Source organism: Pezoporus occidentalis, unplaced genomic scaffold, assembly GCF_034315485.1.
Source record: "Pezoporus occidentalis ecotype Australia unplaced genomic scaffold, CSIRO_AGI_Poc_V1 ctg34, whole genome shotgun sequence".
Taxonomy (NCBI): Eukaryota; Metazoa; Chordata; class Aves; order Psittaciformes; family Psittacidae; genus Pezoporus; species Pezoporus occidentalis.
Window position 1 is genome coordinate 775,026 of NW_026915376.1, and position 17,549 is coordinate 792,574.

At 39.9% G+C, this 17,549-nt stretch overlaps 1 protein-coding gene across 2 annotated transcripts in view; it reads right to left on the reverse strand.

The window, feature by feature from the left end:
- Positions 1-16,663, reverse strand: part of SMYD3 (SET and MYND domain containing 3) — a 402,483-nt gene extending 385,820 nt beyond the window's left edge. The window contains exon 1 of one of the 2 annotated variants that reach the window (XM_062629465.1): positions 16,376-16,663. In XM_062629465.1, coding sequence (XP_062485449.1) covers positions 16,376-16,626 — 251 coding nt within the window. In that variant the 5' untranslated portion in view covers positions 16,627-16,663. The remainder of the gene's footprint in view (positions 1-16,375) is intronic. The other variant, XM_062629464.1, reaches the window with a different exon arrangement.
- Between the last annotated feature and the right edge of the window lie 886 nt (positions 16,664-17,549).

Below are 17,549 nucleotides of genomic sequence, written 5' to 3' on the forward strand. Positions count from 1 at the left end.
TCCTATAACTTCCAATTAAGACATGAGTGGGGCAGGGAAGGGAGGTTTGTGTATCTTTAAGGCACGCTTTTAAAGAACACAGAAAGCAGAAGGACACATAGTATAGCAGGAGGTCAGTGATATATACTGCCTTTTGGGGTTTGGCTTATTGTTTGGTTGAGGTTTTTTAAACAGAACATGATTGGGGTGCCACTAGGCAGCATGTTAGAAGAGACATTCTCACAGCTCTACATGCGATAGTGTCCCACTGATTACTAAAATCAGTCCGTTCTCCTGCTAATCAGAAAACAAGCTCACCTGCCCTCTGTGGAGGCAAATGGCGACATTGGTACCCATCACATGGTGTCCTTAACCTTCAGTTCCTAAGCTCTCCCTTCTGCAGACCCCTGGCTCACAAAAAAATAATTTCCTTCAGAAGCCAGGCACATTCCCTTTTAAAAATATCTCATTTTGTTTACAAACAAGACTGCTTTTGCATTGTTTTCATCTAGTTTCTCCTACACTTACAGGATGCATTAACAGCTGAGCAGTACTCTTCCCCCTTGTAACTTACTACACATGTTCCTCACCCAAATTGTTACTGGGTTTTTGTCATGTGCTTTTGCAGCAGAATAGGATGTTTGTTACCACAGAACAGCTGAAGAACACATGATGTCACGTCATCTTTTGTTTCATGATGCAAACTAGTCCGAGGAAAATGTTGCTGCAGGACTGAAAATGGCCCTGAACTGCAAAACTAAACTCAAGTAAAAGCTCTGTCCTTATCTATGGCATACTAGCAATTCATTATAATTTTTTTCATCTGGTATGTAAGACAACCATGAAGAAAGAACATCTTTAACCAGATATGACACTGAATTGACTCTGGCAGAAGTTGAGACAGATCTTTTGTAAAGTTCAACTCCCTTAAAATTCATACACATATGAAAGAAAGCTGACAGCAGAAAGAAAAACAGCTGGCAAAGTCTTTTTTTCATCAAATCTTCCCTTCTGCAAGTGTGTGCCACATGACCAGATAACTGTTCCACTACACTCTGTATGCTTTAAGTTAATTCTGAGCCAACAAAACCATTTCACAGAAAACTCTATGATTGCAGAAATGATCACATAGAGATGGATGATGTAAAACATACTCAGTTATTCATAGAAACTGCAGCTGATATAGATAGGTTTTGTGCACAGCCTGTTACAGCTGAGCATGGAAGGCAGCTATACCACACAATACTTTCTTAATAAAATACACAATCTGGATTATTTTTTTCCAGGTCACAGATACACCTGTTATTCCTTCCATATAATAACAGCATAGGTACATTTTCTATTCTGTATCATATATTCAAATGAAGCTCTGTACTGTTATGGGGTTTTTAAGCAGAATGGGCACAGCTTTTTCAGAGCCTGACTCAACCTTCATGCACTCAGTTCTTCACAGTCATTTTGTTTCTCATTAGCAATTTCATTTCTTGGCTGACAGAGTAACATCAAATGCATCAAGCATCAACAGCCAAACCAAGCAAGTAATTATTTTAGACATGTACAGAGCTCTAGAGTACAGCTAGTGTCAACAAAAGTCATTTTAAACACTCCAGCACTAGAAATAAAAAGACTGGTTCCCAATTTTAGACCTTTAAAACTGAGCCTCTTCTAGCCTCATAGTGGCCTATATTCATTGTTCACACTAAACCACATAATTTCCAATAAAACAGATCTATCATTTGAAGATAACTTTGCATTTCAGTGTTGAATATGCTTCCTCATCTGCCAGAAAGATAACCACAAGCACTGAGGGTGTGTATACATCTAGGGGAGAACCTGAAGATTAAAGCCAGTGAGTGTCTGAACACAAGATCAGACACTGATCTCTTGTGGCTCATCTGGTGGCTGATCTCCCAGGTAACAAGTGACAGAACAAGAGGAAACAGCCTCAAGCTGCGCCAGGGAAGGTTTAGACTGAATATTAGGAAAAATCTCTCCACCAAAAGGTTTGTCAGGCACTGGAACAGGCTGCCGAGAGAAGTGGTAGAATCACCAGCCCTGGAAATGTTCAAAAACTGTGTAGATGAGGCCCTTAGCAACGTGATTTAGTGGTGGATTTCAGTCCTGGGGTAACAGTTGGACTTGATGATATCAAAGGTCCTTTCCAACCTAGCTGATGCTGTAATTCTACAAGGAACTAACCCTGTCTTAAAAAATGAACATGATTGGACTCCCTCCTCATCTTTCTGGTTTGAAATTTCTGTTCTTTCCCAAGCTGGGTTGGGTGGTTTTGTGTAATCTTGCAGAGCTAACCTCCAGAAAAAGTCAGCCACCCAGTGCCATAAGATGGGATCGATCATGAGGAAGGAACAAAGAGATTTAAATACAACTGCATCAACTCTAAATAGCTTATCAAAACCTTCACTTGCTGTTAGAAAACAGAAAAAAAAAAAAAGGGAGGGGGATCTGAAGCTATAAACACATACCCTCTTCCATTATGAAAACATCTTAATATTTGGTTATTTAATATACAAACATTCAGAAAAACAAACTAATGTCTTTGGATATCAAGGGTTATAATATATATAACTCTCTATATGTAATGTTATACAGAATGGTCCACAAGACCAGGAAAAAAAAACAAGCACACCTTCCTTGAATATGCATCATATACAACTCAGGTTTTAAAATAAAACCTCAATTTTCTGAGCATCAAAATCCAAATCCATAGCCTAAGTTTTAACCAGAAGTAACTTCAGAAAATTAGTTGTTTAATAATCCTATGGTCCTAAAAAGTGCTGCAGGCTTACTGTTTCAGGTCTTCTGCAAATAATTGAGGAAAACTATGGGAGGGAAAAGCAAAAAGTTAAAGGAGTTAAATAAAAATGCAGTATCAAAATATATGAAGATCTACAGATTTATTCTGTTTGTGCCAGGCATGTGAAATGCACATTTCACCAGTGCTACAACAGATGTTCTGAGTTCCCATGTACTCTTGAAGTATACTTTTCTAATTCACTGCAGCATTTTATGGAATAAAATAGCAAGAGTAAGCATTCATTTCCTGAAACTTGAGTTCAAATTCTGATTAGGTCACAAATGAAGTAAAACAGCTTATTCCTACATGATGATGCATCTCCTGCGCCTTACATTCAATGTCTGTTCACTTCAACTGAAGTGGATATACCTCCACACCCTCTAAGGTCAGACCTTGCATTCACAGGGAGGGAAAGAAGAGAGAGCACTCCTAGCACTCACTGAAAAATCTGTTTGCAATTGCAATGTCTCCAAAATAGAGGATAACTTCAAATTTCAGGTTAGCTGAGGCATGTGGAAGGCATCAATCAAAATTACTGTTGTAGAGCACCAGCTCCTATTGTCTTGGAAACAGATACACAACTGCACTTTGGCTGCCTAGAAAATAAAACTAAAGTATGATCACGCTGTAGTTAATTTTACTTCAGTGCCTTTCACTTGGTTTTCTTGCTGCTGGCCATTTTACAAGTAGGTAGATAGACTTCATTTGCTATTTTGCCTTTTTTTAAATAATTAAAAAAAAACCCACCACCAAACAAATTTTCTATCTGCTAATGAGACAGCTCCCTTTACTATACACACAATATATTAATCATATGCAATAAGTGGTAACAACATACTGATGTTTGTGGAATGCTTTTCTCTTCCCAAACACAGTCCATTTGCAGTCTACATTTCTGATGTGATTAAAAATACTCCAATAGCTCAAAACTACAAATGTGAGTACCATATGTAAATATTCAGTCTTCCCAACACAAAAGGAAAAGGGTGATTTCCCAATCACTAATTCCTACAGATTAGACTCACACACACTTTTAAACTACACGTTAAGCAAAACTGAACTGGTGGCTTCCATATAAGACAGCCAAAAAATGAGAACTGCTTAAGAGTGCTTTGGATGAATTTGCCATTCATAACCTTTAAAGTTAGTTTTTAATTCATTACACACGTTTACAACATGTTGTTACCCCCTACCTACTGTTTTTGTGCTTGGTATTAATCTTTTCTGTGAGCATCTTTATGGTGAAAGTGAGCATGCAATTAAAAAACCTGAGCACGCTACTAAATCTTTTTAGTTCTATTAAATTTTTCACTGCTGAGTATTTCATGCAAGTTTAAGGGAAAAGACAAAAGCAATTAAAAATTTTGCTTAAGGGAAAAAAAAAAGAAAAAAGAAAGGCAAACAGAATAGTGTTCATGTCTGACAGAAAAGTAATTTTTTTCCTGGATAGTTCTTGCATGAAGCTTATTCTAGAAACAAGCCAAAGTGCTAATTCCAGAAACAAGACAAAGTTGTTCTAAGTCAGGTTTTCTCCAGACATACTTTTTAAGTTTACAGACTTAAAAAAAGAAAAAAAAAAAGTCTTAGGAAACAACTTGTAAGTATCCAGACTTAAAAAAAAAAACAACAAACACAATAAGTATGCAATGATGCCCTCTATTAAGGCTTCTCTTTTTTCTTGTTTTTTTTTTTTAATTTCATTTCCAGTTATAAAAACATTTTTCCCCATTCTTTGCATTCTTCTTATTTTAGTCACATTAGGTTTTTGTTAACTATATTACCAGGTTTAAAAACAAAACACCAACCAAACAACAACAAAACCCACAAACCAACCTCTCCTCACATATAAAACACTTAAGTGTTGTAAAACAACCATACAGAAAAGCAAACCTTGAAATAAAGGCATGACTCCTCATACCAGCACATATTAACATAAGAACTAACTAATCAGCACACACATATCTCATGTGGTGAGATTTCTTTTGCATTTTTGGAAATTACAAATTCTAAGAGACATACGAGTTAAAAAAATAAAAACTTATTCTCTCTTTATTAGAAATTCTGATAGGAGATAATTGCAGCAGTGAGTCCTCAGAGATTTTGCTGTTCCCAGTTGTGAACTCATACCCCCAGCAGCAGTACACAAGACATACACACATCAAGGACATACTTTACTTCACAGGTATAAGCTTGGGAAAAACTAGAGGTCATTTATTTCTTCCAGTCAGAACAAATACAAAGGACTCACAGGAAGATAAAACTAAAACACCTGCTCTACTAAAAGCTACTAAAAGTTTGTGGCAAAATTGGAAGCATTTCAAACCTGAGAAAAATTTCTAATCTCATCTGCTTACAGAATGGGGCAGGATGGCAGGGGAGGAGGAGGTTTCTGTTACAGAGAGCGGGGGTAAAGCACAGCCTGGTATGACATTACTAAAACTACAACCACTGATTAAACATTGTCTTAAGGCAAAAATTCTACACAATGAGCTTATGCATGCCTTACGGATGCAGCTAAATTATTATCTGCGATAAACTGATAACCATTTATTAACTTCTGAGCATAAGAGACAACTGGCAAGCTATTTCATGCCTCAAAGAATTTACAGCAAAAGGGAGAGAGGTAAACATACAGGTGACTCTGTATCTGGAAAATATAATGAATATTTAAAAATATTGTTACCTTCCAGCTATAAAATAGATCGACATTGAGATGTCCCAACAAAGGCCATTTTTAAAACTGATACTGAATGCTTATGTGCTGTCGAGCAGAAAAGTAAGTATAATCTTTCCATTAATAACAAATAGCTATTAATAAAGTCCTTTTTAGTATAAACTAATCCTACAATTAAAGCCTGTATGAACATATAAGTACCAAATACGTGCTTTACAAGCAGTCCTAACTAGAAGGGTCATAAAATAGTACATGCACAGATAGTTACAGCTTATAAGACTCCATAGGGTGAGGTTAAAAAGAAGATATGAAAATTAAAAATTAGTAAGTCTACACTACAAAACTACAGCTGTTCTGAGCAGACATATTCCAAAAGTCACAACTCCCAAGGCAATCTCTGTGGACAAGAATTTTGGGTCCATAGCTCTTTCTGAAGCACTTAGGAGTTCTGTAAATTATTTCATCTGCCTCAAAACCGATTAATAAGAGACGGAATGCAGCCAAAGAGACCAGAGTCCTACACCAGCTCCCCCACCCCCAAAAGCCAAACACCACTGTAGGCTGTGTACACAAAACACCAACATTGATGAGAGCTACCTGTTCAAAGGCAGAATGTGTCCTTTAGTAATTCAATTCCAAGACTCAAGAACATGGTAAAAGGCTAGAAACGACTTTGAAACAGGATATTCAGAGATGTAGCTAATATGGATATACATTGGAACAGACAATGATACCTATGTGCTCTTCCACCATCGGGCAGTGTAACCAACCCAATGCCACCTTGCAAACAGCCACAGGCTCCCCAGCTCCATGTCTAGTATTGGTGTTTCTGTCCCACAGCTCTCATGGCCAAATACAAAGACACAACTCTCTACTGCCCAGCCAAAAATGCAGTTCCCTCCATGCCTATTTGCATACAAGTTCTTAGAGAGCTTTTCCATTAAGAAATACTGTTCATTTAATGCTTTTATCCTCTCCTTGAGAGGCTTTTTAACGTCAGGAAAGTAAAATCTTGTGCAGAAATTACAAATCTCTTCCCAGACCTATATTTTCTACTTCCCCTTCATTCTTTTCAACTCTTTACATGAGTCACACAGAGGGGGACCACAGCCTTGTAACTTTAAGGGAAAATAAGGACTGTAGGTCTCACCTTTCAAAATCTGAGATTTTTTTTTATAAATACATGCAAAAATCAAAAAGTATGTCTCATAACCCTTCATACCATATATATGCCATTACATCAGTTTCCATCTGCTAAAACCTCTCTTCGATTTGGTAAGTGAATTATATCACAGTATCACCCATAAAAGACCAGTACACTAAAAAACTTGAGATATTCTTTTGTTCACAACCAGCTTTTGCCAGAAATATTTAATATCCCTTCTGCTTAGAGCAGCTCTCCAGGTTATGTCTCCTGAGCCCACCTCAGGTAAACAATTTTTCACACCAGTGTTTTCTTTAGTCTGTTGCAATTCAGATTCCACTGGCCCATTTTCTGTTCTTCAATGGTAATAGTAAAGCTGCTTTTTTAACACACAAACACATTTTTCTTCTCTTAAGGACAAGCAAGTTTCACTGGTTTTGAAACTAGAAGGAACCACCGTATGGTCTAGCACCATAATATTCTGATCTGGCAAATTGCACGGGCTATAAAAACAGGATTCTCCAGTCAGCACACAGGTGTGTCCAGCAAAACAATCCCACCCCAAATTTCCACAAGTCCTTAGAGGGGTATGAATGTTTTGCAGTGTTTTACAGGGCTCAGCATGTCCACGCTCTTTACAGAGTTTCATTAAAAATCCATTTTAAGTAGCTTTGCCTTACCAGAACACACAATAAGGCACTAACCACATAAAACTATAATTCAATCAAAACGACTGCCAAAGCAAGAAAGACTATTTTAAGTTGCAGCAAAACCCACATATGAGCAATATACAAACCAAATGCATGTCTAATAAAATACAAGGTATCTATTAGAAGTGTAAAGATGAACTTGTTTCAATAACTGGATTGCTAACTAAGAGCCATTATATCTCTCCTGCTATTATTATGAGTGACCTGTCACTCTTAGTGCTCCTCAACATAATTCATGTCCTGTCTCAGACACAGAAAGGGACATTCTTAGAGTAAGAGATACTAGTCTGTGCTTATTTTGAAAAAAAACAAAACAAAACAAAAACCCACCCAACCCTCCCCCCCCAAAAAAAAACCACGCCAAAACAAAGTATTTACAAAAAAAATAACATAATTCTGTAACAGATTTTAGTAAAGATAAAATACATTTAATTGCTATGTCTGTTCTACACTTGATGCCATATATATCTTGTATGGATTATTGCATAGCTTCTCTTTGTCCTGGAGCAAAAACTTCAGATAAATCTATCATCACATGCTGAGTTTCATAGAGTATTTTAAGAAATTGCTTTCACAGCTATTCCATCTGTTGCGCCGCAGTACAACTAGTAAGACAGTTTTAATATGACAAGTGGATAAAATATGTAAATAGCTGAGGAGCCAGTCTCATTTGCTAAAACATAGACACTTATGAACCTAAATCTCTGAAGTGGCTTTCTGTGCCACTTCAACTTTTCTTTTTAATCTTTAGTCTAGTTTTGCTTCTTCAGAAATCTGGACTAAGATACTTTCAACAGCTAGAGGGCTTGCAGTCAATGCATCATAGAAATCAAAGTGAGCTACACACAGTAAAGACCCACATCAATGCTCACATAATGATCCAAATATCTGGATCCAAAGACTGAGAAAAAAAAAAAAAAATCTCATTTTTTTCAGAGGAAATCAAACTGTAGAGCACTTGCACAACCCTTTCTCAACCCATACAATAATCAGTAAAGATTCCTAGCACAATCATCTGCAAAGTAGTACTTGAATTTACTTTTTACATATGGACAAGTTGTATAGAAATGGAAGAGGTAAAATTTATGATATATACTTTTATACATGGCAAGTGTTCTTCAGTACAGCACTTACCTCAGGAGGAGATGCAAGCCCTATTTCTATGATGGAAAATAGCAGCCAGGCCACAGCATGACAAAGAGCTATAGTTTTTCTAATCAGGGAAAAAGTACTACAAATCAAAACAAACCAAACAGGACAGCACTCCAGCTTGAACCCTTATTTAAGGGAAGCTCCCTTCAAGCTTTTCTTGACAAATAAACAAAACCAAGTTTCTGGCCTTTGAAAAGCATGAAATACACTGAACCAAGATTTTACACAGGAAACATACATAGTTTATTTCATGCTCAATATTTCCTGAGATGAATCTCTCTCCTCTTTGAAGGCAAATTCTTTCCCCCTATTCTACCATGATCCCTCCCACTACCAAGAATGCCACCATCACAAAAAATCGCCTTTTTTAGGTCACAAGCACACTCTCTTAGCAGTTTAATAAGCCATTTGAATTAAAATGTAATAATGAGCCATATTCATTTAAATTGTAAGGAAGGGCTTATAGTTGATGAGTGGTTTTACCCTGCCCCCCCCTTCTTCCTCAGTGATGATCTTTTGTTCTGCACTTCTACATCACAGCTACTCCTAATCACAGCTGTCTAACAAGTCCTCAACACACTTGCTGGCTTTTTTCTTTTGAATGAAGAAACCTGATTGTGCAGGCAGCACACAAACCCTACATGAATGCCTAGACAAGCCCTCCCCAGTGAAGGAACAGTATTCCATTACACCAGGTTGCTGAAAGCCCCATTCAATCTAGCCTTACACAATTCCAGGGATGGTGCATCCACAACTTCTCTGGGCAACCTGTTCAGTGTCTCACTACCCATAAGGTAATGCATTACTTCCTAACGTCTAATGTAAATTTACCCTTTTTCAATTCCCCCCAAGTGCTCTTTTTAAGGTTGCATTTTTAGCTACAGCAGACTAAAAGCTAGCTACTAGCAGAAGGCATAACTCTGATTGACTGACCTTGACAGCCCTTCAATGGCAACTTCAGCTCCTTTCTCACCCCAGCAGTAATTTGATTCAAGGGCACTTAAAGATTTTTATATACTGGTAAAGGATGGGTTTTGCCACTTTTATCTTTCTGATATACTTATCACACAAACTGATGTATGATAAGTATGTCATACATCAGTTTACCTGACGTATGATACACTTATTTAGTATATCATACACCAGATAAGCAGCAACGCTGCAAATGAGAAGCAGAAGGAGCATGCAGGAAGGAGAGCAAGAACTCAGAGGAGCAGTAAGAATACCTGCCCTTTCAGCAGATCCTAGCCAGCACATCAGGCAGGTTGTCATGCATATTCATACCTCACTTCAAAACACAAATAAGTGAGATGAAGAGGCATGCTAAAAATTGTATAAGCCTTACCTATATAATTTTGAATCATTCAAAACAGTCGTTGTAACTATTTCTGAAGAAAACTAGATTCTCCACAGGAAAACAGCATCGTCCTATACGCGATACAGTCAAAGCATATAGCACCTTTGAAGTACAGCCATGATGGAAGCAACCACTAACAATTAATGAATTCCAATGCCTATCGACAAGGTATCTTTAACAGTTCTTAAAGAATTTAAACAATAAATTCCCTAACACTGTGTAAAACTTTCAGCAACTTGCACAAGATTAAAAACGTTTTTTGGAAATATCTGAAACTAATTATGCCATTACATATTACATTAGCTAGAAGTTACCCATATTTTAATAACTTTTGTCTTCCCTTGTAGCGCTAATTTTCATTTTGTGCTTGCACAATTACACTACACCCTAAGAAAATGCATACTAAAGATAATCCAACTCAGAAACTTATTTTCATGGCTGTATCATTTACCACAAGCAAAGAACATTCATGCAGAACATACTAATATTTTAAAGCATTAATATTATGGACTGCACAATGCAGAAGACAAATATAATATCAGGTATGGACTGCAGATATAGTAAAGCCTAAATTCAGAAGAATTTACAAGATGCCTGCAACTGATACTGTCAGTCACAGCTTGCCAACAATTTTGATCTAATACCTGTCAAGCTTCAGAGCAGTATAAGCACGAAAATTGTAAACACAAAAATCACAACATGGTGAGACTGTAGAAACTAAATTTAAATTTTCATTTTCCATAAATGACAGCACAGCAATAAACACTTGACCTTGGAGAATGTATTTTTAACAATGCCTCTCCCTTTTCTATTTCTTCTGTTTTTAACAGGGGCAAATCCAAGTTGGCAGCAGAAGGCATTAGCAGCAGCCTCGAGACCACAAGGCAGGGGAGGAAGGGAAGAAGATGGGAAAGGATCCACACCTTGCCTAAAGCAAGCCCAGAGCATCCAAGGCAGTAAGAAGGAATGGAGCAAGGACCGAAATACTGTGCAATGGAAAGGAGAGAGAAGGTTTACATCAAAGAGAACCTGAATTACATTACAAAACAGAGAGAAAGAAATAGTGAAGAAAAATACCTACCAAGGGATATTCCTAACAGCAACACAGGAAACTCCTGACCAACCTGACGGGTGCTGTGAGGAAGGCAAACCAGATCAATGGGCAGTCCAGAACAACTTATGAATGCTATTCTGAATGACAGAGGTTCCTCCTTTCCCACCTTCAATTTGACCCTGAGCAAAAGGAAAAGGAGATGGCCTCCAACTTCTACTACAAGCTTTACTCCCCCAGAGAAGAATGTTCAGGGCCTTCACTTGAGAAGATACTGCAGGAAAGCACAGTCAATAGAATTCTCTTCACTCTTTCTTGCAGATTTCCCTGGCAGCATAGGACAGCAGCCTGGAAGCCACTTCAACTATGACTCCAGCTGGCACAAGGACAGAAAAAAGCATTTCTATCCTGCTCTTTGTAAGGTTGCTTCAACCTTCACTATCACAGCAAAATTAAGTCGGGGAGGGGGAATATCTTCTTGGGAAACAGCTACTTGTTTTAGGCTATTAGTCATTCAGGTACAGAAACATTTCTGGTGGTGGTGGTGTGCAATTTCTCAGGTCTTGGGAAGCATTCTCACACATCTAGGTGGAACCTGAAATTCTTAAACTTTGTATAGTTCATTCTCATGTACAGTTTTTTTTTATGTGCTTTGCCCTTACCTCACACAAAATCAGATATATCAAGAGCATAGCACCTGCAATTGCTCTGCTGATTAGTCAGAAATGCTACATAAAGTTATAACATATAATTTACAGGATTATCCTACCTGGGAAGCACAGAAACTTACCTGCTCCTTATAGACACAGTCTCCAATGTCATAAGGACCAACTTTATTTATGTGGAAAGTCTGAGAATTATTTTTTTATTGAAGTCTAAGGAGTTTTAAAAACCTTGTAATTCCAGCCTATTAATCATGAAAAATCAATAGTCTACCAAACAAACAAAATGAAAGCACTTTTTATATAAACAAACTATAAAATGTTCATATCATTTTATATCTAAAAATTTTAACTATAATCCATCTCAATCTTCATTTGATGAGAACTGATGGAAAGTTAACCATCAAAGAATGTATCATCAAATACTAGTTTTCCACAGTTCAGTATAAGTGTAGAACAAAATGGCTTTAAGCCCACAGGAGTAGATTTAGATTAGACATTAGGAAGAAATTCTTTACTGTGAGGTTGGTGAGGCACTGGCACAGGTTGCCCACAGAAGCTGTGGTTGCTCCACCCCTGGAACTGTTCAAGGCCAGACTGGATGGGTCTTAAAGCAACCTGGTCTAGTGGAAGGTATCCCTGTCCATGGCAGGGGGATTGAAACCAGATGATCTTTAAGGCCCTTTCCAACACAAACCATTCTATTAAAACACAAGAATACCAGGAACACCTAGAGCAACAAAACAGTATGTTTTCAAGAAGCAAGCATAGTTTTAAAGCTATGTCTATATTAATCAGCAACAGAAGTATTTTTCAGAGATAAATGAGGAGACTGTGGATTTTATAGCCCCATGCATTACTGGAAGTCTCATATATGTTAAACTTCTATCCACATAAAGAAAGAGCATCAGCTAGCAAACACCACCTAATCACCCAGCACAGCTGGAAGCAGCCAAATTCAGGCCCTGTGCTAGCAGAGACTCTTTGACCCTTAAGGAAGAATCATAGGTTTGTTGGTGAATAATTGCACCTTCATGGAGAAATCCCCACTGCTACAGAGCCAAAATAATGAGCTCCTCTTGTCTCTTGACCTCCCAATTTCAGTGTGAAAGAAGTACACTTGGAGGGTTGAGAGCTAGCTGTGGTCAGGCAGAGCTGCACTAGTCCAAGCCAGGGTCACAGTGCTATGAAGGATCACACAATCACACCCACCCCCCTCATCACTTGCTTTCTGAATTGCACCCTGTGCTTCTCTCTACTCAAAATATTCCACACCCTGGTTTTAACTTAGTGGTATTATTGTACCTTCAGAATACCATTAACCTAGACGTTCCATAATTTAACAATGATATGGCAACATTCATGATTATGATAATAAATTACTGTTATTATTAATAACAGCAATATAAACCAGCAGCTAATTTAAGAGTCTATGCTGAAGATACAGTACTGAATGTAAAGGTGTGTCCATTTGGCTATTATTTGTCCACTTTGGCCAAGTGAGGTAGAGCAAAGATCATATGCTTGCTGGCCTGTGTTTAGCACTTTGCAATTGCCCAACTATCTACCAAATTCTTGGTTATATTTCCCATACTGCAGTAGAGTCTGCTGCCATGGCTACCTTTCCAACAGTGCTTAGATGCTTTTCCTCTCTCTAAGGTATATTTACAAAACTTGCAGTCACAGAAAAACACATTCATACTTCCTGTTATCCCATTACCCAAGTCTGAACCTCTGACCTAACCCAAACAAATAACACATCTTCTATTTCATAGTATGTACAGAAATGTTGTACATTACCTACCTTCAAATATTTACTTAAGTGTCTCTTCTTTAAAGGCATTTGGAAATAGGCTAGTGTTGCCTCTTTTTCCTTCTCTCTTTGTGACACAGACTCTATAAAGTTTGTTTTGTTTGCTCCCAAGCGTGAACCAGGACTTAAGTTTTCTTGCAGTGAATTCTTGTAAATACAACCCATCACACAAATGTTTTGTGAAAATCAAGCAAACACCAAAAGTGTGATTGATTTTCACCCTCATTTTGACTCCTATTCTATAGCAGACTGGGTACCCTGTTGCAGAGAACATACCATCATGCAACACAATGTCACATGTTCTCTTAAGACACTGCTTCCACAGAAACAAACACAGTCCACAAACACTTTTCTTCTTTATCAAAATTTCTATTTCAAAGCAAATCTTTACCAGGTATCCTACCTTGGGGCAGTTGTTGGGGGGGGGTGTTAATTGCTAATGGAATATAATTCAAAACAGCTATGGTATTGTATTAGACCAGTTACAGCAGAATATTTTAGCCCCATCTTCTATAAAAAAAAAATCATATGAACATATTCTTTAGAAAATACAGGATTACATATATACATTATGTATATCTAAACTTTTCAGTATTTGAAAACTGCAATAATATTCACTTCAACTGAGATAAGATTAAGCAGAACTACTGCACTAGCTGAGCTTTCCTCTCTGAATCAGAGTGCAAACTCTGCCCCCAACAGCCATCCCTACCCTGGCTTGGGAACCTCAGACCCTTGCTGTAAGGACTCATCCAAGATCACAGAGTAAGACAGCACCTTAGCAAGCCCATGAACACAAATCCTGGTGATACCATGCTGCCGCTCAGCGGGCAGTCCAGAAATAAGATATTCTGCACATCATTACACATCTTCTGGCTCACCCAGCAGTTCTCATCCAGCCAAAAGCTGCATCCAACAACACTGAGAGACAAAAGTAAGTATAAAATTACACTTCACAGTACAAAGCCTCAAGCATTGATGTTATATATAAGAAAATTGTTAAAACGCTAAATCAGTGTCAAGCACAAGACCTTTTCTTGTGTGTTACTGTACTGCCATCTAAAGATCAGAGTAAAAAACAGGAACAGTAGTAGACAACATCACTTTTCTCTGTAGTCCTGGAAATGAGAATAAATGGGTTTGCTGATGCCTGGCTTTGAACAAAGATCACACTGTGTATTAAATGAAAACCAGATTCCTGAAACAGTTTGATTCCCCATCCCACTTCACCATTTTTCTAGTTTGCATACATTAAGAGTGACCTATGTATCATTTGCTAATATATACGTACCATTTGCTAATTTAACAAAGTCCATTGAGTAAGAGACCACCACCTTTAACTGACTAAGAGAAAAGTCAACTTGTACAGTTTTCATCTATAAACTCTGTCTAGCCACAGTACATCTTGCAATGGAAGCTGGACTGTTGGAAAATTATTTTTAACTTCCTTATGTAACTTTTTTTTATCTAACATATATCACTATTTAGCAAAAAAAGACACTTTCACATAGGCACAGCTTTTCATGATACACCAGTTGGTAACATCACTATTTCTCCCAGCAAACACTGCCCTGGTTACGCTCCTGCATCCAGCACTTCAGATTCATTTTCATTCCACCTGTTGCACACAGGCTGCCTTCTGAAACCTGCAGCATCCCATACCTTGAAGTTAAAAATTAGCAGGCAGTTACCACCCTGAAGGACTCAGACGTCACAAGCAACACTTCAGATGTATTACCTAAAAATCTTTTTCGATTTGTTTTCAGTTGTTTGTGGGTTTTTTTTGTTTTTTGTTTTTTTTGGGGGGGGGGGGGGGAGTGGAGGAAAGTGGTGGGTGTTGCTGTGTGGGTTTTGCGGTTTTTAATTTGAGGTTTTTTTGTATGCTGAGGTAATATGCAAGTCAGACTTTTCTCTGGGAAAATGAGGCTCACATTATCATTTATTTAAACAGAAGCAGAGATGCCCAGTGAGGAAACCAAGAGAAAAATAAAGTTTTAACAAAACAAAGTATCAAATACTTTCAAGAAGAGTAAATAAAGGCTAGCCATATTGAATTGTCTTCTAGGTCTGTGTCTTAGTAATTATATATGGTTTTGCATTACCTACCAAAATGTTTCAGGTATTAATATACAGCTCTCTTACAAACAGGTCTATCATGATCTGTCTCAATCAGAAACTGGCATAAACCAGCTTTGGTTTAAACAAACACAGAGAGGTACTGTGGGTTAGTCAGCTTCCACTTGTCAGGACCTGCTGCAAGGCCGGCCGCATTCATTCCACGCATGTCTCCAAACCACGCTCTCCTTGCACTGGCTGAACTGGCGCAGGTGACAGGAAACTGAACCACCTCACGCTATTTCATGACGACTCATGCCCAGAGGCTGTCCTGTTGTCACCTCGGTGGCTGCCCATGGTACAGCATCACACTCTAGTCAGACGGGTGGCTTCTTTGGAGGGCTACAGCGCACGAGAACGTCTCCCTCACCACCACACGTGGTTCTGAGCCGGGCGGCGACTGTCGCACAGCGCTCACCACAGCTCCTCAGCGCACCCCGCCGACGGCCTTAGGCCCCCAGAAGCGACAAGCCCCTAGTAGCGCTCTGCCGCTTCCAGCCCCGCCAGACTGAGGAAGAGCTCCTAGGGGAGGCTGGCACCTCCAGACAGCGACGCGAGAAAGCGCCACCGAGCCACCTCCAGCCCTACCGACTCGGACCGCCCTCCCGCCCACAGCACGCAGCTATCCTAAGCAACTTCCGCCCAACTTCCCGCGCCCGGGGTGAACTCCCCCTTGGAAAAGCGCCCTGGCTAGAAAGCGCGGCAGGGAACGGCATACCGCGCTCCTCAGCCCGGGTACCACCCACGCGCCCCGTTACCGCGCCACTCTCCAACCCGCCGCCCACCCCTGAACGGCCGCATCATGGGGGAGCCTTGCCACTGCCCCGCCTCGGCGGAAGAGGCGGTGCTGGCCGGGCGGGGCAGGCGGGAGAGAGGGCTGAGCGTTCCCGCGCACGCCGGTACCTGCGGAGGCAGCGCTCGCACAGGCTGCCCAGTTGCTCCTTAGTGATGACATAGGCGAAGGGGTCGGCACGATAGAGCAGCTCTCCGGGGCGCACCCGCCGCCGGGCGCGGAGGCCGCTGCCCTTGCCAGGGCTGAGGAATCGCTCCAGTACCGCCGCCTCCATCCTCCCGCCCTCGCGGCCACAGGCAGAAAGAAGCGTGCGGCCGCCCCGCCCGCCGCCTTCCCCATGACGTGACGCTGCCGCCGCCATCTTAACTGCGGGCGCGGACAGGAGACGGCTGCCCTTCTCCTTGGGGGTCTGACGGAGGTTTCTGTGCTCCGGGACCTGATCTCCCGCATGCACTGAGAGGCCGCGGGGCAGAGAGCAGCGCTTTGCTTGAAGTCGGGTTAATAATGCCCTTCGTTAACACATCCGCCTGTGATGCTAAGCAAAGTATTTATTTGTTTCTAAGTGTTATAAAAACCTAGCCAATCTGTTTTAATTGATTTTTATTATAATTAATATCGAAAGACAATAAGCAAGCAGCGCTGGGTGCGCCGGGGAGTCTCCGCTCCGCCCGAGACGCACGAAGGGAACTCCTGGGGATAGTCTCTTACGCTTTTTGGTTTCCCGGGCTTCTTGGGTTTCAGCCAATCCTGTTGTCTTCTTTTCCCGGGCTTCTTGGGTTTCAGCCAATCCTGTTGTCTTCTTTTCCTGGGCTTCTTCACCTGTTGCTGGGGTCTTGTCTCCGGGTGAAGAAATATTATGTCTATCACAAGTCTGACCGCCATCTTAGCCCCCATAAATTCCACTCCTTACGTGTTTATCTGTTCAGTGCACAGATTTCACAACGTTCTGTAACAGGACATATCTCTAAGTTACCTACCCCCCCCCCCTTACCTTCTAAGAGCATTCATGCAATTTAAACAATGAACAAAATATTTCTTTGCACAATACTGCAGTTGACCCAGGGGAATTACTCCCTTGTTTCGTCTTCCTCCTCACTGTGGTATTGACAGGGACACTTATCATACCCTTTGCACATAGCAAAATGATCACAAGGGATTCCACCTCCACACAAAGTGCAATGATCACTAGGACCCCTGAGTTGCTGACAGGAATCACTCTGATGTAACTCACATAAGGGAAGTTACAAAGAGGGAGTACGTTGGAGTTTTTCAGTTACTTTGTAA